Source organism: Ambystoma mexicanum, chromosome 8 (assembly GCF_040938575.1).
Source record: "Ambystoma mexicanum isolate Mex_15411 chromosome 8, UKY_AmexF1_1, whole genome shotgun sequence".
Classification (NCBI taxonomy): domain Eukaryota; kingdom Metazoa; phylum Chordata; class Amphibia; order Caudata; family Ambystomatidae; genus Ambystoma; species Ambystoma mexicanum.
Window position 1 is genome coordinate 983,078,395 of NC_090929.1, and position 27,588 is coordinate 983,105,982.

Consider the following 27,588-nt stretch of genomic DNA (forward strand, 5'->3'; position numbering starts at 1 on the left):
ATTGAATGAGGTGTAACTGGGACTACTTTCTTTTTAGGTTGGCGTCCGAGCCCAGAATCCAGATCTCTGTTTTATCGTCATTCAGGCAGAGGCCATGTGATGCCATCCATGCCTGAATGAGGAGGTATATCTTGTTTACCAAGACCGTGTTCACAGCAAAATTGCCCGAAAGGGGTATCAGGATCTGGGTATCATCTACATAATTAGTCTAGGTGCTACCAAGTCTGTCCAATTTGTCGAAGAGTGGCTTGGTAAAGATTTTATACGTTGTCTGTGAGACACGTGATCCCTGTGGAACATCGCAGGTGATTTGGATTGGTTCTGCAGAAGCTGAGGGGGAGAATACTCACATCGTATGGTTGGCTAGGAAGGATTCTACCCAGGCTATAGCATCACTCGAGAAATGGGCGGCTGACGCTAGATGTTTGCATAACACTGCATGATCCACCAGGTCAAATGCTGCTGATAGGTTGAGGAGGAGTAGCATAGCTGTTTTACCTTTTTTCCTTCAACTCGTCGATTTGAGTCTTTAAATCAATTAATGCTGTTTCAGTACCATGTTGTGGTCTGAATCCGGATTGGCGGGAACCTAGTAGGTGGTTATTTTCAAGATGGTTCTGAATTTGAAGGTAAGCTACTCTGTCAATTATTTTGAGGAGGAAGGGGACTGTAGTGATCTATCTAGTCTGTTGGGATAGAAGGGTCCAATGTCTGTTTCTTCAGTAACGGTAGAACTGAGGATTCTTTGAGATTGATTGGGATAGTGCTAGTCTTGAGGGAGGCATTAATTAGTTTAGAAATAAACTGAGCTAAATCTCTAGCTGCGTCCTTGATGATTTGTGTTGGGCAGCTGTCACACTGACAATTGGTGTACCATGGCATCTGGAGAGGGAACAGGACTAATCGGAAGAGTTGCAATAGGTAAGATCTTGGGATGTTGGCCATAAGTAACATCAAATGGAGACTGTTGCATGGAAGAATGCCAAGAATTGTTGTAGGCTATCTCGGCCATATCCAAATGCGAGGACAGTTCTACTGTGTGGCGTTGGTAAAACAGCTGAGGTATTGTTCCATGGTCCGGTAGGTCCTTTTGGTCTGGCCGTTGGTTTGGGGATGATATCCAGAACTAAGTACATGTGTAATATTTAAATGTTTGCATAAGTGGGTCCAGAAGAGGCCAATGAATTGTGAACCGCGATCGGATATGATCTTCACCGGCAGGCCATGTCGACGATAGATTTAATGGATAAATATCCTGCCCATTTGTACTGCGGTTGGGAGACTGGGCTTTGGGATGAAGCAAGCTAATTTAGAGAAACAGTCCACCACTACCATGATACAGGAATTTTTATCTGACCTTTATCTGTAGCTCCACAATAAAGTCCACTGCGATTGTGTTCCATGGTTTAGGTGGTATTTCAATAGGTTGTAAAAGTCCCACTGCCCTTTGTCTCGATGTCTTGATCGGCACAAATTGGACTGGACATGACATAGGAGACCACTTAATTGTGTAGTCCAGGCCACCAGAAGTCACGGGTAATTAGATCCTGAGTGGGCTTTATGCCCCAGTGTCCGGTTTGCAGAGAGTCGTGAAAACCAGATAAGATCAGGCTCTGTAACTCAGGTGGGTATATAAAACAATAATCCTTCCTTCATGCTGGCCTATTGATGTCCAAGTGATTGAGTTACTCTGGGATCAGAAGACATGGTAACATGGACTTGGTCTAGAAAGGACTATCACTCCAATGAAATGTTTATCTTGAAGCAGGGTGGCAGGATAGCGCTCCAGCATAGAATTCGTTGTCAAGGACCTGGACAAAGTATCTGCACGCATATCAGTTGTTCCTGGGATATGAGTTATGCTGAAATCATGTTGAGCAAAGAAAAAGGCCCAGCAGGCTTGTCGATTAACGGCATGACAAGGACTGTAGATGTTGCAAATTATGATGTTCTGTATGGTCTTGCTCCTTGAATATGTCGTCTCCATTGTTCAAAGGCACCCTCAATGACCCTTCTCAATAACTGCATAGTTCATAGTTCACTAGGCGTTAGTTCGCATGAAAAGTAGGCGACTGGAAGTTCTATAGAAGTCAGGGGTTCGGATCGCAACAGAACTGCCCCAATTGCTCTGTCGGATGCATCTGCTTCATTGAAAAAAGGAGCAGGATCGTCAGGCTGATGGAGGATAGATGCTTAAACAAAGTCTTTTTAAAATTTTCCAAAGAGCAGCTTCTGCCGGGTTGTCCCAGAGGAATGGTTAATTAGCTTTGAACAAGCGTGTGATGTCTAGGGTTAACTGGGCAAAATCTGCGATAAAGTCACGATAGTGATTAGCAAAACCCAGAAACCGTTGAGCAGCTTTACTGTCATTGGAACTCTGCAAATTCTTGATGGCTTGTATCTTTGCGTCCTCTATTTGTATTGCCTGGTTACTGATCAAACGACCCAGAAAAATCTATTTTTCTTTGATGGAGGATGCACTTTGTAGGCTTGGCACACAGATGTATGGAAGCAAGACGGTGCAAAACTTGTTTTACATGCTGTTGATGTTCCTCAAGGGTGCCAGAAAAAATCAGGATATCGAGATACACCCACATAATAATCCGATGAGGTCTGCAAATATTGCATCCATGAATCACTGGAAAACCGCTAGGGCATTACACAAACCGAAGGGCATAACCCTATACTCGAAGTGTTCTTGGGGTGTGTTTTCCACTAATCGCCCTCTTTCAGACGAACAAGGTGGCACACCCCGCGTAAATCCAGCATGGTGAATACATGTGCACCCCTCAAAGATTCCAGAATGTCCTGATTGAGAGGTACTGGGTATTGGGTATTGTAAGGAACTCATGGTGGCAACAGTAAAGACAGACACAAGGGATCACAGTTGTTAGGGAGAATTCTCAGAAATGTGCTAATTCCCTCTACCTTTGAGACCCCCAGTAACTTTGCTGGATTTTGAGGACTTGATTTTTTTTAACCTGGAGAGAGTGAGACCCTTTTCCCCACTCTCTCATGTATTTTAATATGATTTTGTACATTGTGTTTCTTTTTGGTTGTGGAGTCTGACAAACTCCATAGGCATCATCTTTTACATTGTTTCACACAGAAGCTTCAGTGCATTGACACAGGGAAGCCTTTCAGATTTCCCAAAGGTTTAAATACATTTTCTGGGATAAACTACTGATTCCCAGAGCAGTAAAGTGAAATTGACTTTACTTACATTTGTAACTTTCTAGACCCAGCACACACTATCGTTCAATAGTGAGCTGGAGGGGTTACTTAGTATCCCCTTTGTCTAGCTTCTCATGTAACATTTTTGTTACCCTTTCCTCAATGAATGGCTGGTGGCAGTGGTTTACTTTTTACTACCATTATGGGATTTTACCGCGGGCTGCGTTCGCAGCCACGGTAGAGCACCCATGGGTGCCATTTTTGTCAAAATGGCCCGGTCTTCTTTGTTCGCAATTTCTTTGTGGAAAGGTCCTTCTTGAGATTTACTCTGTGCGCCAAACGAGGTTTGGTCCCTTTGTTCATTTTGCCTTTGGCGGGATTCACAAGTGAAGCCCTCCTCTGGCTCCAGGGTGTCTGGCGGGGGCAGGAAGCAAGGTAGGTGCTCGAAACTCCCTGTACTTAGTCTCCTAGGAGACAGGAATGCACTCTTAGGTGATTGGCCGGCTGGCTGTCCCTACTGGGATGAATGGGAGCAAGCTGCATAAAAGGCAAAGCTTTTTTTGCTTGGAAGGCAGTCGACCACTGGACTCGCTAGAAGAACTTGAAGAGGACGCCTGCTGCAACTCCTGGACCGTTGGCTTGCCCAGTGAAGCCCTGCTGCTGTGCTGAAACTCCAAATTTGTATCGACAGAGAAGCCCCTGCAAGGACGACTTCTCCCTTTTGAGTTGGTGGGACCAATCAACTCCAAAGTAAGCCACCTGGACATCCTTTCAAAGCTGGTCGAATTTCCACTGCAGTCGCTGCTGGAACCGGATAGCCAGGAAGAGGAACACCAGTTTGTGTGGGCTGCTTTTAAGATGGCCAAGAGCTCCAGAGAGATCCAGGAAGCAGGACTGACCGAGCCTGAGCCCCTTCAGCAGAGTGCGGGACCCCGGATGCAAGGAAAGCCCATCTCGGCAGCCAGGAACCAGAGTGTTACTATTTGCAGTAGACGCAAGGAGCCGAAACACCGAAGTGCCACTTGTTTGAACTTTGCTGGTTGCGAGCGGCGACCGTCCCATTGTAATGCACGAGTCCCCAGAAGTCCTCCCTATTGTCGCCACGACTGAGGCCAAGTAACAGTGAGATCTGCAGAGCTGCACAGGAACAGAAGTCATCTGCTGCACTTTTTCTTCAACCAAAAGGTACTGTACAGTCTAAGAGAATTTACCTCTTGTTGTGTAGCCACTTGTCCTCGTTGGAGACTTGCTTGGTTTCATTTGTAGAGTTGCTATCAGCTTCTTTCCCTCACAAGCCTAATCAGCTTGTGGCCCCCCTACTTTGATTTCTTCTACTCTACCAAGACTTTTTAAACATTGGAGAAAACCTTCTACTTACCTGCAAGAAGTGCTTCAGTTCACCGTGACTTTTGCTAACGTAACATTGGCTGGCCTGGCTCCCTGAATGACTCTTCTCTCTTCTGCTTATGTGTTTTACCTTGCTTCCAGGAAAGGGTTAACTGACTTTGCATTGGGGGGTTGTTTTGAAAGTACTTAACTACTTAAGAATAACTGTATGAATACTTGTTTTATTCTGAACTCTTCTCTTTAGCACTACTCGCAAGAATATTCTAAATGCAACAGTGATATATTAATGCCAACAGTACTAAAGCTATTGAAGTCACCTGAGGGTGTAGGTAGTGCAGTGGGTCATCCCAAATGGGTATTTGCTGATTGATAACTAGGAGTGTGTATTTTTGGAGTGTATTTGTGTGTTGCTTTATATTGATCCCTTCTGAAGAAGGCTTACTATAACTGACTGGTAAATAAATGAATAATTGTTTACTCAAGCCTGGTGTGTAAGTTTATTTGAATACTTGTCACTGTGAATCTCTGTGTAACTCCCCTACATCTCACAATGATCCCTCTTGAGATAAGACTGGCTACTCGACCACACTACCAACCTGTGTAGTACAGACTTATATCAAAGTTCGAGTTCCTATTGCTAGGAGCTCAGGATTGTTGTAGTGCACCCACAGTGTACTGCATACAATCTTGCCTAACAACAGTTCAAGGGTGTTTATTGAACTTTAAATGCTGGGTGGAAAAACGCCTAAACTAAACCTAAAACTAAGATGGGAGCAAGCGTACACCTTCAAATGAAAAATAAGGCAGTCCTAGTCGCATCGTGTCAAAATAAAAGGGCCTATGCTAAGAAAAACATATTGCCAAATCCTTACAACTAATCACTGAAAGAGTTGGGAACACAGGAAACAGTGTTCAAATAATAAGTCAGGATGTGTTTGCCTTGAGGTCTCCCTTCGCCACGTTTTTAGCACGGGACAAGGCGGGACTTTGGAGCACAGCACACGCTCAAGCCTTTCCAGCACTAGCTAACAGTTCTGTATCAGCTATCAGGTTCTTCAGTGGTTGTCTCTTTTCAATAAGTCTCTCCCCTTCGAGGCTTGATGCTCTCAACAAACAACCACCAAAGTTCTGTTCTATGAACACTTTAGGTGATTGCTTCACCTCAAGCTCGCCCTCTTCTGGGCGCAGACCCCTCAGAAATTGTATTAAAAAAATTCACAAGACAGTTCCCTTCTCAGTGAACTTTGGATGATAGCTTTTCACCCCTGGATCTCCCTCGGTCGGGCTAGGATCCCAAACAACAAGGGGGACACTTCCCTTCCCCTTGTCTTGAAATACTTCTTGCTTTAAAAAATTGTAATGTCCTTTTAAACAGGTTTTCGGGCTTTGCCCTTCGTTGTCGGTTTCCCTCTGACGGGTTCACTGTCGCCGACTTTTCCGATATACAGTTCATGTACTCATTTTCACCATGCAGGATTCACTTCCCTTAGCTTTCGCAATCATCTGCCGGTCAAAGACTTTAGATGGTACAGAAGATTTTACAACACACCTGTATGACCACTTTGACTTTTCTTCGCCTCTTCCCAAGGGCTTCTGGTTACAGTAGTTTCTACCTTTGGGTAATCGCCCAGAGTTTCCTGCTTGAGCACCCACTTGGTCCCGTACTCCTCTGTTGCTGTTTTTCCCTTTCTTATATCAATGTATCATTAAGCCTTTCAAAGTTCAAATAAGCCGTTGGCTACTTTTCGTTCAACACAGTTTGGTTTCTTATCGATTTTTCCCCTCGACTCACTGGCTGTGATGAACCGCATGCCTTTCTTTATCCTTGGAGTCAAGGTTTGTACCACCGAGACCAGCATCCTTCACCAGCTTGATTATCTGTGGAGGAGGGTCTTGCGTACCGTAAACATCTGCTGCAACACACGCTGGCTATTGTTAACGGTCTTATACTTTCTGCACAGGTTTCACAGACTGTGGTTGGGAAGGGCAAGGTTGCTTCACTCCTTATCCCCCTCTGTCTGCGCCGTCTTTCTCCTCCTTTTGAACTGCCATGCTGAGCCAGCTCTCACGCCGTGCAGTCTGCGTTGCTCGCCCTATGCTCTTGTGCGCCACCCTCTATCCCTGTGGGGAAGGGAAAGGGCCATCAGGTGTGTGTGATTCTGGTCAATTGGATGACTTCACCTGACCCTGGTATTGTGACACATCGGGTAAATGGCCCTGGTGTTAGTCCATTGTCTTTCGTGTTGTGCAAAAGTGTTCGTCTGGAAAAGGGTGGGGGGCAGTGTTTAGGAATATCCTACTCCCCAAAGACCCCCCATCCAGGTGATTCTCCCTCACTGGTCCATCCCTAGGAACTGGATCCAATAGTGATGGCCGTGTCATGGCCACCTGGGTGACAGATCCCCGGAGACTAGTTAGGGAGACACCTTCAGGTTTCTCACAGTATCGAACTTTGCAGGTAATGCTATTGAAGTCACAATAGTCCACACAAAGCCGCAATGTGGCCTCCTTTTTAGGCACAAAGAATAATGGAGCCCCCACCGGTGATTTGGAAGGCACAATGTATCCTTTCTGTAAGCAATCCTTTAGATATTTTTGGAGTCCTGGCGTTCCCGTGGTGACAAACAATAGATCATCCCATGAGGTATTGCATTTTTAGGAAAAAGCGGAATGGCACAGTCAAATAGGAAGTGAGGAGGGAGGGGTCTTCAGGCTCAGAAAGACGTTCCAATAGCCCTGGACCTTCATGCCCCCCCACCCCTCCCAACGCTTGGACAGCACAAAGACTGCAAGAAGTGTGATCAGGGTTGGCAAGCATGGAAACTGTACTGGGTTCTTCCATCTTTTCCTTGCAGCAGTTCGAAGTGCAGATGTTGGAATCAAATATCAAGGTTTGGGTAGCCCAATTAATAAAGGGGGTTATGGTATGTAAGCCAAGGAAGTCCCAACACCACCAGGTAAGAAGGAGTCTTCAACACATCAAAATCGAGTTGTTCACTGTGTTGGTTGAGATGCAGGTTGACGGGTATAGAATGATGGGTAACGGGACCGACGATATTGATGTTCCATCGATGAAGGCCACTGTGGTTGGTTGGGACATTCTTTTGGACCAGGAATATACCGTGTGCCGTGGCGAATGGTTGATCAATGTAGTTACCTGAGGCTCCGGAATCCAATAAAGCCAAAGTAGAGATGTCCTGCCATTTACAAGACTGAAGAGACAAACATCCAAAACCAAAAGATGGGAAGCAGGCATTAAGCGGTGGCAAGAATTGGGAAGAGCAGGTGAACAAGGTGGGCTTGCTGTCTTCTTCCCCTCCAGACAACAAGCCCATTAGTTTTCTGACTACCCCAGAGTACTAAATCGATCAGGGCGTTGAGGTCTTGAGGTTCTCTATAGTGCACCAACTCATCCTCTGCTGAGTAACTTCAGGCCATTGGGCATCAGTGGCTAATCGGAGAAACATCCTGATGCACATGATCAGATCCTGTAATCCTTGTTTTATATCCACAAGTTGATTTTGAGCTCGGGACGTCAAATTAGGGGATTGAAAGGCCCTTACAAATGCTTTTTTTGAATTCCTGGAAATTGTCCAAGATGGGACTGTTGTGGACACATAGGGAGCTGCCCAAGACAAAGAATTTCCAACACGTTTCTTGGTATGTATCCAATATTGTCTTTGTTATGGGAAAAATGGGCCATGCGAAATAGAAATTGGATCTTACAATGATTTCCAAACTCAGTTAATTTCCTGGGATCCCAATCAAATTTCATAGTCGTAGACTGGGCAACGGCATGTTCAGAGGCTGTGGCCGCATCGTTGTGTGAAAGGGATGCTCTTAGAGTCACATTCTCTTGTTTGAGAGCCACAATTTACAGGCGTAATGCCGGTAGCTCTCCATGTCCTGTTTGGGCTCCTGGCGTTTTAATCTGTTAAGTGCCTGACCACTGGGACGTGGCTTACCGGTTGTCTGGTAGCTGTAACCTGCTGTCAGGTTGATCTTCTTGGGGGCACCAGCTCGCTGGATGTCCAGAGTGTCTTCTTGCGGTTAGCGTGGATAGGGGATCCAGCCCCCTTCTGTCCCAAGCAGTTTGGGTACCTAGGCAAGGTCGGGGACCGGCTCCCCCACACCACAGGCTCAACCTTCTGTGTTTTAACGTGATTGGGAGGCAGTGGGATCCACAAAGCCGGGAGGCAGTTGTTCTGCAGCAAAACAATACTCATAGGGAGCCACCCCTAGAGCAATATGGATGGTAATGGAGCCAAGGCAGGCCAAGAGAAAGAGCAAGAAGGGAACAGATAGGGGAGGAAGCAGAGGAAGGCAAGGAATGCCGAGAAACAGGTAAGAGGCAAGCTAAGGTCGAGGAGCGAGAGACAGGCATCCGAGGCTATTAGGAGCGTTACGATGCACAGTAATGAAGTTCTGCTGTCCCTTTATAGCAGAATACAAGCAGTTCCGGCATTGGTAGTTTCCCTAGTAACCAAACGATGTTGCCACAAATCACAGGAGCCTGTACTGCGAGACAGCGCCATGACATAGGCGCGCAACCTGGAAGAACCCGGAAACGCCCGTAGCGATTGCAGTGCCCACCGGAACCTGCAGGTAAGCGTTGGCGTGTAACAGATACCTGGCAGCAGAGTATACCAGGGAATCTGCAAGATCCGAAGGGAGGATTCCTGGCATGGGAGTATACCAGGTAATCCATGAAGCATATGAAAGCAAGAGACATAATAAGATACCTGGCAGGAGACTACACCAGGGGATCCAAAGAAAATATTGAAGAATTCCTGGCAGGGGATTATACCTGGAAACCGCATTTGGAACATTTGTGTATAAGAGACACTTTGTGAAGCAGTTTTGTAAAATATATATTTTGCCATGCTTTAAAGTAGAAGAGACTTCTTTTGCTATCCTCCAGATTAATCTGCGTGAAAATACCTTTTCAACTTCTTCTGAGGAATCATTGTTCAGAAAAGACACTTTTTTTGGCATCCTAAAGAAAGTGTTCTGTGAAAAAGACATTTCAACTACTCTTAAAGATGCCAGCTTTGAAAGGAACGCTTTCAGTATCCTAACTGTTATAATCGATCGGAAGAGAACCCCCTTCTGGATTCAAATATTATTTGTTGAACTTTCATATTTGGTTTTCTATACAGTATTTGCTAAGCCCGAATCGGAAACATTTACCTAGCACCTTTAATTGCTTAAGTGTGAGGGACAGATCTGTTTTGGACACAAGGACTGTTTGCATAATTTTGAGAAGACACAGACTGGCCTTTAGTTTTAGTTTTCTAGGTAGGCTAATTCTCTTTGGGACAGGGATAGAAATGCCTTTATCCAACCCCTTTAAGTTAATAAAGATGCCTAATGTTGAAAACATTAGAACTTTGTATCCGCCTCTCATTTCCGACCTCTCACACTCACCATGCTTGGCCTCTTATAGAGAAGCAATGGAAGACGTTTGCAACAATGAGGGGTGAGCTAATTACCCTGTTTTGGATACACCCGGGAGATCATACATCTGGGGTACTCCCCAGCATCTGTAAAGCCACTGAAAGCAAAATCAAGCAACAATACAAAGGATATTTTATTAACTGCTTAATGAAGATTGAATCCAGTGTTCTCTTGCAATATCTGTCAAGGAAACCCTTGTTTAGTCTAGAAAGGTGCATTTGAAACTGAATGAAACTGCATTTGGGGATTTTGCCACTGGCCGTATATACAGCCAAATGGGGAACTAATTGGCTAGGAAACCTTTCTTGCACGTTTTGCCCTGTGGTAAAAGAAGATTTGCCACACTTTTTATTATTCTGCCCCAGATATACTTCTCTGAGGAGATTATTCCTTGTGCCGCTTCGGACCTGCAACGCCCAAACTGTTAATGATGCAATCATTATATGCTGCATGGGCCTTCAAATTGAGGCAAATATCCTGTTTGTATTTAGGGCTTTGCTGATGAGAGAAAAATATGGCAGTTGCTGCTCCACCGAATGTTGAATGAAGTTTTTGTGACTTAACAAAATGTATAGCCTGGATATTTTTTTTAATGTTTTTTTAGGTTATTGCTCTTCTGATGCTTTTTGACATGTTTCCTCCTAAATAATCGCATTGCCACTTTATGTAAATAATAGGATAGGATATTTGGCATTGTTTTCAATTAAGATATTTATTGTGGTGCCTTTTTCCTTCTTAATTGCAAATATTTTATAATGTGGTGTGTTTTTATGGCAGTTGATGAAATACAACTCTTCTAAACCCAACAAAAACCGTGCATTTGTGTTTTTTGTCTTGCCTGATACCTCCCTTATTGTTTCCCCCAGCTCTTCCTTTTCGTGTTCTTGCACTCTTCCACCACTTGTGTTTTCTCCTCTACCCTTTGCTTCTTTGTGGAAGTGGAGATGTTGGGATGTTAAACCTGTTGTGCGGAAGGTCTCCTTTATAGAAAGTTATTGTTTCTCTCTGAGCAATTTGGGGGTGCTACCACTGCAGCAAACAGCTGGTGGGGCCCGTATGAACAGACATTGACTAGCTTTGCTCTTTACAATGCAATGCACAAATGAATGACTGGGACATCGGGGTTCAAGCGAGATTTGTGCCTTGGCTTTGATCTAGTTTAATGATTTTTGTGCCATTGATTGAGAGTCCTAGAACGCTTTGCCCTCTTACAGTCCACAAGTGGGGGTTTGATGCTTTTTGTTACCTAGAGAAGCCCGCATTTTATTAGTAGCTCTGGCATAGATGATTGACCACAATGCTACAGAATTCTCAGAGGGCTTTGGGTGGAGGTGATTGAGAAGGTGTATGTTTAGGAGTAGGCCCAAGGCTGGTGCAATGGATTGGACATTGGGCGATTGGTTTGTAACCGAGGAAAAAGTTTACATTTAATACTGAATTGAGAGTTTCCTAGGGCTTGATTTTGGCTGATGGTAATGCATAACTAGAGGGCATTTTTAGCAGATTAATGGTAAAGTAAATTGCAATTGAGGTTAGGTGACTCCTGCATAGAGCCATGCAGCTGCTGCCCACTTACCTCTTAAGGGTGCAATTAAACTTTGCTCTCCTACGACTGTTCTGTAATTAGTGGTGATAGCTTTTGGGATGGTCCTAATCAAGGTTCAATGTGTGGTAGACCATGTTAATGGCCACATGGAGCTCTGTATGGGTTATCCTGTTTATCCAACTATGTTATGACTCGATGTATAAAGTGAATATTTTGTTTCATGAAAATTACATTTTGTCTCTTTGCAGATCACAATGAAGATGGTACCAAAAATGCTCTCCCCTTTGGTTAAAGACTGGGCACCCAATGCTTTTGTTATCTCTTTTAAATTGGAAACTGATGCTACAATTCTGGTCCCTCGGGCAAGGAAAGCTTTGGAAACATACCGTCATCAGGTTGTTGTTGCAAATGTGCTTGATACACGGAGATCTTCAGTTGTTATGGTGACCAGGGACTGCGAGACCTGTCTTTCAATTTCTGAAGCTGAAGCTGAAGCGGGTGTGGAAATAGAAGAGAAAATTGTGAAGGACCTTAAATTTCGCCATACAAACTTTATAGAGCAGCAATAGAACTTAAATCAATCAAGAACTGGTATCAGAAAATGTGGTCTTGAAGTTGGCTTCTGTTATGTGTACAAATAATTTATAGCTCTTGTTTAATACCTCTGTTCAAGGAATTGCGCCATGTGGAACACCGTCCTTTCTGAGGTCTTACCTAACCCTTAAGATTGAAATGTACAAAGGACAGCTTTCTTTTTTTAATTGCAGTAGAACTACATTTATTTACCAAATAGACCAAGAAAATCATACTTTGCCTTATAACCTTAGAATTCTTTTTTTATCAGCAACCAAATCTCTACAACACGTCAACCTTAGGTTACTTCACATGTATGCCCTTTGTTGAGAAAATGTTTGTGTTGCATCTAAATCTCCATGTATTTTTGTTCACTCTTGGCATTTGAGGAAATGCTAAAACTGTCTTTAGGTCAGGATGGTGTGGATGGAGGCTGTAATATATTGTGGCCAGTTGGCTTGCTGAACAATTTATATAGTCCTCTTTTGTTTACAGCTTTTACTTTGCCTGCCAAACAACTGATACAAATGCGTGCATGTTTCTTACCTGTCTAACCCATGTATTTCATAACTTGCACTTCACTTTTTAAATAGTAATTTAATTAATGGATTTGGTCCGTTTGTTCAATAAATGTAGTTATGCTTCAAACGAAATTGATGTGTACTCGCTATTTGTTTCACCTGTTCTGGTGGCATGGTCTACTTTGTACCCAACCCACTACATTATATGAGCAAGTTAGATGATCCTTTTGATGCGAGCAATGATTGCAGGGTGCGTAGTGGGAAAATGCTAACTACCACACAGATAATCACCACACCTTGAGTCGGACCAAAGCACACGACCAACAAACCACGTAGTGTGACAATGAGGAGTATTCACCATACAGCAACAAGTCCCAGAAGTCCATGCAACAGAAAAGGAGGGCCACAACTCAATGCATTTTCTCCCCCTCCCCCAGTGTTCCAGTTATCCGGGGCCACATAATTATGATAAACGCCACGCAGTGTTTGGGCCATTCAGTGTGGTGATGATAGATTTGAAAGTTCCCGTGATAAGCAGGGACTCGATCCCCCGCCACCTGATTGGTTGAGAAGGTATGACGTATATATTTATCCCACATCTTGGTGTCACCCCAGCCCTTCCCTTTCATTATGCACCATCTCAATTCCATGTCGTTGCAATACAGAATGTCCTGAGACCATTGAGCAATCGTCGGGGTGGTCCTCTTACCCCACCCCATAGCAATCCTGCGCTTGGCTAAGATCACTAGGAGGCTTATCAGTTTCCGAGACCCTTTCGGTACCTGAGAAGTGTACCCCAGCAAGCCCATTATAGGATCTGGAGTGAACCGCTGACCCGCAATCTCCCCAATCACATCAAACACCCCCCCTCCAAAATTGGTCAAGTATTGTACATTCCCATGCCACATGAAGAAATCCCATAGGTTCACACCCACACCTAATACAGGCTGCAGATCTTTGAGGGAAGTACTGATGTAATTGAACCGGAGAATAATAATATTGATGCAAGAATTTAAAATTAACAAGTTTAAAATTGGTGTTAATTGCCCCCTTTCTAGTACCCTTGCACCAGTATGACCATATATCCTCTGATATCCCCCTACTTAACAGCTTTTCCCACTCCTCCCGTGATGACTTTGCAGTCGATGATTTACCCTCCAAAGCTATTGCATACAGTTTGGAGAGCATCCTCTGATCCAGGTCCCCCCTTATCACCCTGTCTAACAGCCTTGCCACCTCGGGCTGCTCGGGGAAGGTCGGGAAGAGCCACCCGAAGCCTAAAGTACAGAAATACATCCAAAGCCGATAGGGCCCCCCTGCCTCTCAGCTGATCAGTGGTGATAAACTTACCATCCGGGAACAAATCTGCAAATTTGGTGACTCCCACCCGCTTCATCATGACAACGTAACCCGCCTCACTAGTCCCAGGTATCCCCGGAATAATTATGACCAGGAGTTCTGGCGGTTAAAGTATACTACGCCTAGGTTTATGTTCCAGAAGAGACCAAGCCCTGCACGTTAACCTCACCAAGTTCTGGGCCCCCTCAGGGCAAACCTGAGCCGTCAGAATAACCGACCTCAGCAATGCCGGGGATGCTATTGACCGCTCTATCTAAACATGCCTGTGTTCAGCCGCCATCCCTTACCAGTATCTTAGATAACTAGCTTGGGCCACATGATAGTATAATTCAAAATCCGGCAGGGCCAGACCTCCCCCTCGGACAGGTGCAGTGAGCCTATCCCACACGACCCGCGCCTGTTTCCCAGCCCGGAGAAACTGAATCACTGCCAATTTGAGGTCTTGAAAGTATTTTTTAGGTATCCGAATGGGAACATTAAGAAACCCATACAGGAGCCGGGGGAGAATGGACATCTTGACTACAGAGACCCTACCAAACAGATTAAGCGGAAGCAAAGTCCATCTCTGCATTGCTTCCTTAACCGACTGGAGCGCCGTCCCATAGTTACTGCGGAACACCTCCTCCACATCCCTGGCCAAGGTGATTCTTAAATACCGGGTACTAAGCATATCCCACTGAAACCCCCACGTATCCTGAAAACGAACCAGCCCGTTCGTCAATGGGAATATCACTGACTTACCAGCATTCACCTTTAGCCCCGACAGCTCCCCAAATTGTTGAATATCTAACCTAACTGGGTCTAGATTGACCTCAGGGTGGCGTAGGAACAGGACCATATCATCCGCATACAGCGAAATCACCACCTTGTGGGTGTATAACTGAATCTGCCGATGGATATGTAGCTCCCTCACTCTCTCAGCCCAAGGCTCTATGGCCAGAGCAATCAATAAGGGGGACAAAGGACACCCGTGGCGAATAGAAACGGCCATTCAATAGAATCAAAAGCCTTATTAGCATCTAATAAAACCGCAACAACCGGGTCTGTGCTCGGCAAGGCAGCCATCAGCCCAAACATTCGCCTCAGGCTAAAAGACGTCAACCGCCCAGGGATAAAGCCTGCCTGATCAGCCCTAACCAGCATTGGCATCTGCGGTACCAGGCGTGACGCTTAGATTTTGGCCAAGATCTTATTGTCCAAGTTAATCAGGGATATTGGGCGGTACGAAGAGCAATCTCCTTCAGGCTTCCCTGGTTTCAACAACACTACCACCTAGGCCTCCCTAAGAGACTCCTGTAGCCGACCCTGGGTCACCACCTCCTGGTATACCCGCAACACATAGGGCGCTAATTTGGGAACAAAGCACTTGTAAAATTCAGACGTGAAGCCATCCGGCCCGGGAATTTCCCATTAGGTAGTGACTTTATGGCCTCCTTCACATCATCTAGTGTCACCGGCCTGTTTAACCACTCCCTCTGTTCCTCCGAACACCAAAACAAACCCACCTGGTCGAGATAAGCATCAATATCCGCTTGCGCGGCACGGGACTCGGTAGCATACATGCGAGTATAGAATGTATGAAACTTGCGAAGTATCGCCTCATCCTCAAAATGATCCGTCCCTCCCTCATCCGTAATTACCGCCACTCTGCCTCCCGAGGTATTCAAACATGTAGCCTTGGCTAGCGATCGTCCCGGAGCTTGACCCTCGCCATACTTCCGAGGGGCCGACCTGTCCCACACATTTAATCTCCCGCTGAGCCAGCACGTGGAATTCCTGAAGGTTCCTCATATCACCCTGCTGAGTTTTGGAAGGGACAGGGCTACCACCTGCAAGGTGCGTATCTCCTCTTCTTTCTCCACTAAATCTTTGCGTATTCTCTTCAATATGCCCGCCTCCTTAGCTATACACTCCCCCCGTATCACACATTTAAACCCTTCCCACAGGATACCCGCCGAGGATGCCGACCCCTCATTCATCTCAAAATAACTGTCAATGTCTTTTCCTAACTCCTCCCTAAAAACTATGTCTGTGAGCTCATCACTTTTGAATCGCCACGGGGGCCCCTAAATTTCGCAATGCAGTGTCTCATTTGAAAGTCCTTTGGTGTTTCACAGGGTTCATATGCTGAGTTTACAGGCAGTGATATTCCAATTATGTAAGTTGCAAAACGTGGATAGCAGTGACATTGTGCTCCTTGCTCCTCTACGAAGTGCCGATACAATGAGTAGTCTCTAAGAAATGCAAAATGTTAAGACATGTGGCCCTAATCTATGTTGCCGCATCTGATGCAGTAACTCCTACTGAAACGCAGACTTTGAGAGTAACGTTAATGCATTTAACTGTGCAGAAAACCGCCAGAAAAGTTCATATTCCTTTTGTAATTCGTTTTCAGTAATTGGATATTAGATTTAACATTTGACTTGTATTTTCTAGAACTACCATTTTAAATTGTACCTAGTTCTTGATGATTAGACATGTACAAAATTATTAAAACCACATTTGTTCTGTGCAATATGTGATCATCCCGGAAACCCTGGCCGGGGACCCTTCTAATGTGGCCAGGGAAAAGCAGCTGCTTCCTGATCGTGACCCTTGGGGTGGTTTTCTAGGGGAGGATCACATGGGGGGAATCGGGTCAGGGATTTTAAGAGAACCCTCTAACTTCCCTAGTGATCCCAAGGTCTTATTGGCCTATTGCAAAATTAAAACCTTTTAATAGAAAAAGGAACAAGAACTTTAGGGACTCCAAGTCCCATAATGCTCAAGGTACTGGGACGAGGAAGAGGAGCTCACAGGTGCAGAACCGCGTTGTGCAGACTAGTGGTTCTAATGAGCCACACCTGAGCCGGACATTTGAATATTTAAGGCCCCTTCATGTCCGGACCATTAGAAGGCAAAGTGGACAGCAGTAATGCAAGGAGCAGAAAGAAGATGCCGGGTCCGCCACTGTGATTTCAGCGGAGTGCAGTGCTGAGCGAGTCGTAGAAGCTGGGAGTTTACCTTGTAGAATATGCGTAATGGGAAGTGGTCCAGTTGCTGGCAGTCCCATGGGAGAGAGGAGCTCTCCCTGCCCTGCATTTTACTCCGGTGGTTGGCATTCACCGGAGCATACAAGGAAAGTGACAAACTCCTGTTGAAGTAAATGTGGGCAGCGGGATTATGACCGGAGCTGTCAAACGCCCCCGGACCCGACATGAGAATAGAAGACTGAAGCAGCAGCGGGTCGAGCAAACGCGCAACAGAAGACAAGTGACTTGGTCTTCCTTAGCTGACACCGGGGCTCTCCGCACTAGACTGCTGGCTGCTAACAGTCGTTTTGAATACCGAATAAATGAATTAAAGCATTTGTGGCCTGATATATACATTGAAGGAAATCGAGAGGAGAAGAATAGGAACAACCATTGCCAAAGTAAAGAAAGGGCAATATTAAACCCAGATTAAAACCAGCATTTCCTATGTAAAGAGGGGTAATATTGGAACCACAATAACAACCAGCATTGCCTAAACCAAAAGAGGGCAATTATAAGAAAAGGGGGAAATCGTTCTCCAAAGGAGAAATATGTGAAAAAGAGACTTGCCAGCAGTTAACTGGTGGGGTAATCGAAAACCAAAAGTGGCAGCAGAAAAGTCCTCCTTGTAAAAAGCCCCAAGGGGGAGAAGAACCTAACCTGCAGTGCAATTGGCAAACAGACCAGTGAAACAAAACAGCGTCAATATGTATTGTATCCCTATGAAAGGAGTTGTGAATTTCAACGACGGTGAGAGTAAAAGACTTTCTTTGAAGTTTGCAGCAAACCACCCCATAGAGTACTTTGTAGTAGTGGTAGGAGTTTTTATCCTGGGAGGCGAGTATACCAGGACTGGGATTGTTAGTTGTAGTCCTGGCAGGTTAGTGGACCAGGAAGAAGATATTGAAGTACTGCATTGTGATGAAAGGTTGTGGTGAAATGAAAGTGGCAAGACCACTAATGTGTTAGATAAAGTCTGGTAAAACCATCTTGACAAAAACATTGTTGTTTATAAAGAAGAAATGTGAAGTAGTTGTATTTTCCAAAGAAGAAAAGTTATATTGAAGTATTCGCTATAGGTGTGAAGACGGGTATGACAAACAAGAGCTGCTGGAAAACTTTACTCTGAAGAATGATGAATCTTGTTTAAAATTAAGACAGTCCAAGTGTAAATTAGGAGAGAGGGAACTTTGTGTTGAAAGCAGAACTTGGCTATTGAAAGGAAACTTTGTGTTTTCCTTGCAGCAAAACCTGACTCTTGAAAGGAACTTTATTGACTGGAACTTTGAGTTGGAGAAATCCTGATTTAATCCTGGTGAAGGGGGAACCAACCCTGGTTACAAAGATACACGGTTAAAAAGTTAATGTGTGAATCAAATTATTTTGTTGAGTTTGAACAGCCACATAAATACCTGTATGATTTTGTTGTGTGTGTCTGAGGGACAGATACCTTTTTGATCTAGTGTTTTTCCTTTAGTCTTAGTTTCCTAGACAGGGAAATCCTTGTTAGGTTAGGGAAAGTGAGGTGCTTATCACACTCATTTAATTTAATAAAATGGTTACTTGTGAAAAACCTTTATGGAGTTGTCTGCCTCGCATTTCAGACCCCTCACAAATGGTTCAGATCTTGCAACAAAATGTATTTACCACCTGCAGTTTTGTATTCACCTAAGGACAGTATGTGCAGAATACACACACCATTCTCGTGTTTTCAGGTCTTCAATTAATTTTCTGTGTGTGTTGTTAAAAAAAGTGGGAAAATGTAAGGTGCAAATCTTTTATACCTGAAAAGTAATGTAGTTACAAAGTTATTGTTCAACAATATTTTGCCCTCATTGCTTGAGAATTGTGAGATCTCATAAACCTCGAAGAACTCACCTGAACAAAGAGCATTTAAATGGAAGAAAGGCCATTAATTTGAATTCTGATTAAAGCTAAACTGACATAAAAATACTCAACAAATAATATGCAGTACTAAAGATAAGGTGATCTAATATTGCGTTAAGTTGACAGATAAAAGGAAAATGGAACTAGCATCAACTAAACCGATCATTTTGTACTGGATTTGGTTAGATATTTGATAAGCACCAGCATTAAGTGCCCAGGTACTTGCACCATGTGCTAGCTGTTGCCCATTACAGCTGGGTAGTACTATCTACGGGCAGGTGTTGGCATAAAAATGCCCTATTATTACTCGTAGCATGTAGTATTGGGAATTTGTGCAGACCGACAATAGGTGATGCTGGTGAAGTTCTGCTTAGTTGTAGACTGAGTTGCTGCCATGCTGATGACTACCCAGGGAACAGTAAGGAGTGTGGCAGTGGCTTAGAGGAGTCTGCCAAAGGGAGCAAAAAGTAACAGGTGCAGAAGGAAGCCTAACTGGAGCCAGGAAGAGCTGTGGAACGAACCAAGTTCTGAAGAGCCAGTTCCAAGTGAATTTAACAAATTGGGCCTGGCGTGCTATATGCCCCTGTTGACAATGACCCCCCCCCCCCCCCCCGAAGTTTGTAATTGCTGGCTTGAAATGAATCCCACCAACATGTGGTGTGAATACCTATGCAGACCAAAGCAACACCTGGCAAATTCTGGTCCAATCCGATCCTGCTATAATTAATTCACATTTGAGGTGGGCTGGTCTTGTCACAGTTTACAATTATTTGTTTCATTAGAAGTATTGCTTATTTAAGATTTCTCCATTACAACAAAAGAAAACATGATAGAAAGCATACATAAAACACATACAGATAAGTAACCATGCTTAAAGTACACAAGTTAAAAATCTACAAACAAGCCCTTATTTGTATTGCTTTTGTCATCGAACCAAAGTAACTAAAGCATAATTTACTTCAGCATGGCCTGCTGTTGTAAAGTAAAAGCCGCAAGCGGTAAGTGTAACATAAGGAATGCACTTCATTAGGAGAGCCCCCAGGACGCGGTGCGATCCGCGTAGGTATCTCCTTACAGCTAACTGACTCCAGCGTCATTCTCACATAACATCTCCCCTCCATGGGGTAAACAAAGGCAAGAGGAAAATGGGATTAGGAAAAGGAAGAAGGAAGAAAATGGGAAGAGGTCACAGGGGTGAAAGGATATGATGAGTAATACACCTAGTCACTCTTGATGTTCGAAGCAAATCTTCCGCTCCTTGTGGGATTCACTCCAACCGTGTTGTCATTTTCCCCATGATTATGATCTTACATCATCTGTCGATGGTCCCTGTCTGGTAGCTAGACCTCTGCTTCTGAAAGTACATGTGTAATGCTTATGTCCTGAAATAACATGGCGCCGGTGTGTGGCCATCTTGGACATTCACTTTCCATCACTGTAATAAAGCCTAGGTTTTTTGTAGGTTTTGCGAGCTCAGCAGAGTAGACCTGCAGCTTGGTAGCAAAGACAAAGCAAAGTCATGAAAATATTCTTGCTGAATGGATTTATTGTGGAGAATAGTTATGGTATTGTCCGCTGAAGGACGAACTGAAAAGGGAGTCGGAGCGCAATGCATGTGCAGTGATAAGGGGTACTGGGAATGAATGTAAGGAGAGGAGAGCTGGGTTTTTTCACTTCTGGCAGTTTTCTTCCACTCTTTGCCACTTTTACCTGTGATCTGCTCTTCGGCTGAGGGCAGCATAACTGAAAGCGGCGGGTTAAAGCCTCCATAAAGAGACGAGGCTTGCAAGCCGAAAAGTCAGTCACAACTTGGATCCACGGGTGATGTAGTCTCGCTAGTTGGGAGGACGCTCCACTCCAGATCCCATTAGTGCGCATCAGCTCTTTGACTACCTACTCTGGGACTAAGCAGTGTCGTAGTGGCCAAGATGAAGGTGTCTTCTGCAGCAGCATTGACGGTGACGATGTTTCTTTCCTATGTTATAGTATAACTAACTATATGTTTCTTTGGTGTGTTATATTCATATCTATATACATATAGACTAATCGATATCAAGACCTGTGTATGGTGCAATAAACGGCCTATAACGAGCCTTTTATAATCCCAGTTATTGGATGTTATGTGTCTTATTTTTGCCTGTCTGAGTCCAACAGTTTATTGTGCAAGAAGGGCTGGGGACCAGTAAATCAGAGGTGTTCCACCCCACATGGCCTGGTAAAAGCACAACAACATGTCGCATCAGTTGATCTGCCATCCCTGGAGGATTGTACCACGTCATTGCACGACCGTCTTCTCCCACCATCCAAAATCACACATTTCTTTTTTGCCTTCTCCACCATTTGTGCATTCCTAAATTTGGAAAGCCCCTTCTGGACCCTCATGGGTTCTTTCACACACACCCAATCTCCTTCCTTAAACTTGGCTTCACTTATGTGCATGGTGCCATCATACCACACTTCATATCATTTTTGTTCTATCCTTACTCTGTTGACAATCTCCTCATTGTTAATTCTTTTCTTTTGACTAACAGGTAACCATGGTGGCCTTAACCCGTTACATGCCGGCCGCTCTTCCTCTCATAACAAACCGCTACTCCTTCATGATGGAATGGGGAGTCCTTCTGTAAGCATTAAGGGCCTCCTCTTTCAGGGAGTCTTTACAAGGCAGCGATTTTGCCACAGCTAGCTGGATTATGTTCTTGACAAATCCATTCATACGTTGTACCAGCCCGTTGGCCATTGGATGATATAATGAGGTAAGTCTGTGCTCTATAGCTCGGTCTTTCAGAAACGCCTGCATCTCTTCTGACACAAATTGTACTCCATTATCTGGATCCTCTCTCCTTTGAATCACCCTCTCTGCTGAACACATCCTCCAAAAATCTAATGATCTTTCCAGTCATTATTCTATCCTCTATTATTCCCCATTCGACCCACTTTGATGTCTAGTCTATTAACACTACTACAGCTATTTTGTGTGCCTCTAAAGTTGCAAAGGATCCTGTGATGTCTATGGCCAACTTTTTCCAAACCATCTTTGGGATGTCAACTGGTTGAAGCAGTGTAAACTGTATTTTCCTGCTCTTGTCACTCATGGTACAAGCTTCACAATTTTTTACTAAATCTTCAATTTTCTTCCACATCCGCGGCCACCAATAGCTCTCACTGAGTCTCCTTTTTGTGAGGTTTCTTTCTGGGTGACCTTCGTGGGCTAAATTAATTAACTTCTCCCTTAAAATAACTAGTAGGATGGCATGTTCACCTCTAAACACGCATACTGAATCTTCTGAAATGTCATTTTGGATCTGAGAGTATTCTTTGAGACAATGGTCTACTTTCTCCCATCCTTCCTGTAGTGCTTGCCATTAACGTTTCTGTTCACTATCATTATTTGATGGCCTGGCCTATTCCTCCTCAGGGATTCTCTGCTGTGAGAAACCTGAAGGTGTCTCCCTAACTAGTCCCCGGGGATCTGTCATCCAGGTGGCCAGGACTTGGCCATCCCTATTGGATCCAGTTCCCAGGGGTGGACCAGTGAGGGAGGATCACCTGGATGGGGAGTCCTAGGAGAGTGGGACACTGATGGGTGAAACGCAGTATCCCCCTTCTTTCAACACCTTTTCCCCATCCTACCATGTCAGACATTCAAAACCACTGCCCCCGGCCACCTTTTCCGACATGAACACTTTCACACAACACACAAGAGAATAGACTAACACCAGAGCCGCTTACCTGACATGTCCCAATACCAGGGTGAGGTAAAGTCAGGCAATTGATCATCAAAATCACACAGACACACTTGACAGCCCTTTCCCTTCCTCATTGGGATAAAAGATGAGCAAGAGAGCACAGTACAAGCAAAGCAAACCGCACAACAAGACAGCTATCATGACATGGCAGTTCAAGAGGAGGAGGAAGGCGGAAAACATCGAGAGGCTGACGAGGAGAGACACAACCTTGCACTTTTCGACAAAACCTGCAAAACCTCTGCACTAGGAATCGTAATACTGGGGACAATAGCCCAAGTGTGTTGCAGCAGATATCAATGGTACACGCAGCGTGTCGACGCTGATAATCCAGAGCGAGGAAGACTGCTGCTACCGTGGTACCGGCCTTGACTTCAGCTACAAGGAAAGCCAAGCGGTTCATCACAACCGGTGAGTCGAAGGGAGAACCGATAAGAACCAGACTGTGGTGAATGAAAGTCGCAAAGTGAAAGAAGTTCGAAGAACTGTAATATTGTAAATGGGAGACCAGCTGCAGAAGGGGGACTGTCACCACGTGGGTGCTGCTCTGAGAAACTCTGGTTGATCCCCATCTGAGTAAAATTACAGATACCAGAAGGCCGTTGGAGAGCCACAAGTGGTCATACAGGAGGTCAAGCAAAATCCTTGTACAGTCGAAAGCCTTTGACCTAAGAACTATAAAGAAAACAAGGGAAGTGAATTCCGCTACCTGAGAAAGCAGAGGAAGTGAATCCCGTAAACATTGAGAGTAATTGTAAAGGTGAAGTTGTCAAGAGCGAACCCGGAAGAGGGATGCTGTCGAGAAGGGGGCAAAGTCTAAAGTCCCGAGAAACTGTATGTTGACAAAGGTGAACCCGAACGAGGGATGTCCCCTTGAACTATTTGAAAAGACATTAAGATTTTTAAGTGAAAGGATAAGTCATAGTGAACGCATAGGAGTGAGAAAGTAAAGAGGGGTCAGCGCCTGGAAGAGGGGGACCCCGGGGTGAAGAATCCTCACCCTATGTTAAATCAGTAAACAAACTTTAATTTTGTTGAAGGAACTTTTGTTTTGTTATTCAATATGACAGGTCCTCAAAGGCAAGAGACTTTCAAGAGAAACAAGACTTGGCTGTTGACAACCGTGAGAGCTGAAAGTGGAACTGTCGCCTAGTGCTAGGGAAGCTCGAGAGAGTACTGTGCTCCAAGATCCCACTTTACCCCGTGCTCAAAACGTGGGGAAGGGAGATCCAAGCTACCGCATCCTGACATATTATTTGTGAACACTTCTTTCTTTTCTTGAAAACCATCCCACACTTTTATTTATTTTAAAATGTTTTTATTGGCATTTCCAATTACATTAAAGAAACGGATTGCAAGTAACATTTGTGGGTAGAGGGGAGGGAAGGGAGGGAGAGGGAGATACATGGGAGATAACATAACTTTAAACAAACAACAAAGGTCATCACAGTCTCATGTCTGCTTCTAGAGTCAACGTGGCAATAGGGTGTAGCAAGCATGTGGCCTGCCTCAGGGAGGTGTTACGTTTCCTTGGTAGGGCGATGCGGGGTATCTCAGGGTGTGGTTCCGGCAGTATGTCCAGCTTTTGTTTGTGGATTAGGATCTTTCACAGGGGTTTGTCACCGGATGCGTGGGACATGTCCCATGTCAGGGATTTCCAGGCTTCGTAAGTCATGACCGGGCCTTCCCCTGCCTTAGCTATTCCTTCTCCCCATAGCCTGGTTTCCGCCTCTGACCAGTGTTCTAGTTCCTTGAGCCATTTGGCGTAGTGGGGGCCGGTTGAGGATTTCCATGTCATGGCAATTGCTCTTTTGGCCAGTATACAGGCCATGTCCATAAACTTGACTACATGCCTGAACTTGCTTATCCGCGGATAGGACCCCAGCAGACATTCTAACGGTGTCCACTCATAGCGGGTCAAGCCAGCTTTCCTGCACGTTTTGCCCAGAACTACTGTATTTTTGGGCAGCTCCAGAACATGTGAGCCATTCCTGCCTCCTCCGAATTGCACCGGGGGCAGAGCGGGGCTGGGGCTCTGCTGAATTTGGCGATTCTGCTGGGGGTCATGTATGTTCTATGAAGAACGTTTATCTGAATTAGTCTGAATCTCGCATATCTAGATACTTCTCTGGGATACTGTAGAATCCTTCCCCATTCCTGTTCTGTGATGCTTGTTCCCAAGTCTGTATCCCATGATCTCTTTAGGGCGTAGCTCTTGGGGTTAGGTCTGTCTGTAATCTGGGCATTTATCCTGGAGGTTGGTTTCCAGCTATCACCCAGATTATGCATTAGGGGTTAAGGTCAGGTTTGGTTCCGGTTCCTCCGGCCATTCCCTCCATACTTGTTTAGCCACTTCTCTGATTTTCCGGTAACAAGGGTGTTGGCCTTTGGGGAGTCCTTTGTTCGTTTCCAAGGAGTCAAACTCTCGGAAGGAGCCATCCTCGTATATGTCTCCGCAGGTGTAGATGCCATACCCTTCCCATAGTCTTATGAGTGCTAGTTTGTCTCTATTGGAGCAGGCGTTGGCGAGCAATGGTGTTTCCGGGGAGTATGGATTCTCCATCCCCTGCAACTTCAGTGTTCTGTCGCATATTTTCCGGCCCAGCTGGACAAGCTGGGGGTCTTTTGATGCATGCTTCCATCTGACCCATAAGATTTCCGACCGGTGCTACTAACTGGCTCAGGAGATCGGTCTCCGAGGTGGGGTCATCTGCGAGCCATTTAGCCACGAATGTGAGTTGGGCGGCCAGGAAGTATCTTTCCAGATCAGGGAACTGAACTCCGCCTGCTTTATAGGGTAGCATTAGTGTGCCTAGGGTAAGCTTATGTCTGGAACTCCCCCACACCAAGTCCTTCAGTAGTGCGCCCAGCAGCCGGAAGAAGGCCGCTGGTATGTAGTAGTGGATATTTTGAAAGAAGTACAGGAAGCGTGGCCACTCGGCCCATCATCGACAATGGGAGCCCGGTCCAGAACCTCATGAACTTTTTAAATCTTTGCACCGCCACCAGGGTGTTGCCACCATGTGTCTGTTCGGGGTGTGCCAAATGTTGATACTTAGGTATCGAAATGTGTGTGGTTCCAGCTTATTCCAACCTATGGGAGCATTGGTTTACTGGTCCCAACCAGTCCTGCCAATGGGAATACGCAGGACTTCTCTGGATTAAACGATATCCCTGATACTCTTGCGAAAAACCCTCAGTACCTCCAGGATTGTGGGAATGTTCAGTTGTGGGTCCCTTAAGTAAAGTAGGACGTCGTCTGTGTATAGCGAGATCACGTGGTATAAACCCTCACCTTTTATGCCTGCATCAAAGAACTGTTTCCTGATGTATTTTGTCAGTGGTTCCAGGCCGAGGATATATAACATTGGGGAAAGGGGGCATCCTTGCCTGGGGCCTCTTTGTATATCCCATGGTGCCGACACCGTTCTCCCGGTTTTTTACCCTGGCCCTCCGTGTCCTGTATAGGATCTCGATCGAGTGGATAAAATATCCGCCCACACCAAATCGATTCAGGGTGCCTAAGAGCCACTCCCAGTAAATGGAGTTGAACGCTTTGATAGCGTCTAGAGAGACTACTGCGTAGGGTTCCTGTGAGCCTGTTGTTTGTGCTATAATATGTATCCCACACTCTTTTTGTATTAGTTGTAAGGTTTGGCAATAGGTTTCTTAGTATAGCCCCTTTTTATTTGACCCAGCGCCACTAGGACTGCCTTATTTCTCATTTGATGGTCAACGCATGCTCCCATCTTAGATTTAAGTTTAGATTAGGCATTTTTTCAACCTGCTTACAGTTTAATAAACACCCTTGAACTGTGATCACTTGTGTCTGTCTTTATTGTTGACACAATGAGTTCCTTGCACTGCTCAATATGTGCAATGACACATTCTTCCTTTTCCTCCTTATGTTGATCTCGGTCTTGTTTATCGTTGTCCCATGGCAGTCTGGAGAAGCAATCAGTTATGACATTTGTCTTGCCTGGCGTGTACACTGCCCTTACATTGAACTGCATAATATCAAGGATCCATCTGCGTAGGCTAGGGGAAATCTAATATTTTCTTTTTAGAATTCAAGATATGTATCAGTGGTTTATGGTCCATTTAGACCGCAACAGCAAGATACTGTATCAAACTTCTAAAGTGGTCTAGTATCAATTTTACTCCTAAATCCTCCTTTTGTATTGTTGAATACTTTAGCTCCGGTGCCTTGAGAACGCGTGAGGCAAAAGCAATGTGTACTATTCAGTTTTCTTGTACTTGTTCAAACACACCACCCAGCCCAATGTTGATGGCGTCCACTGTGATGATATTTTGGGCTGTGGTGCTGAACATTCTGAGAGTAGGTGCCTCATTTATGACTTTCCATATCATACAAATATAAAATAAATAGCAAAGTGGCAACCTTTCCTCACTACTTTGTTTTTATTGATCACATCTGTTATTCTATTGCTGCTCACATTACTGCATTTGAATTGCTATACGCAAGTTGTATACGTATCGAATGTCCTGCTGACGTAAACATTCTTTTGGTGCATTTGTGCTATGTGGCTAGATCATTGCTACCAGACAAGAGAAGAAGTGGAGTTGAGCAGCTGGCTATTTGGTTGTTATAGTAAATGATCAAGTGTGTTAATGAAATGGCCAAAGTACAGTTTGTTACTCTCTAATCCTTTTCACCGAATACACCAATGAGCGGCCAATCAGAAGGCTATGGGCCAATCTGTGGGTTCTGGTTATCGCAGATGTTTACTTCCACATCAGCAGCAACACCTTTAGGAGCCCTCCAGCCTCTTTTCCTTTGCAGATGGAGAGCAGTTGCAAGTGGATCTAGGTCACCTGGCCTAAGCACCACCCACCTTCTTAGCCGTGCCTCTTCCTTCCTGCTCTTAACTCTTAGAAGGGCGTCTCTCGTCCGGGCGTCCGAAGTGAAGGGCTGACGAAGAAAAGGGCAATTCCTGTTTAGACCA

General features: G+C 44.9%; 1 protein-coding gene across 2 annotated transcripts in view; it reads left to right on the forward strand.

Moving 5' to 3' along the window:
- Positions 1-12,750, forward strand: part of PPCS (phosphopantothenoylcysteine synthetase) — a 151,482-nt gene extending 138,732 nt beyond the window's left edge. For both annotated transcript variants that reach the window (XM_069610890.1, XM_069610891.1), the window contains exon 3: positions 11,773-12,750. In XM_069610890.1, coding sequence (XP_069466991.1) covers positions 11,773-12,093 — 321 coding nt within the window. In that variant the 3' untranslated portion in view covers positions 12,094-12,750. The remainder of the gene's footprint in view (positions 1-11,772) is intronic.
- The last annotated feature ends 14,838 nt before the right edge of the window (positions 12,751-27,588 follow it).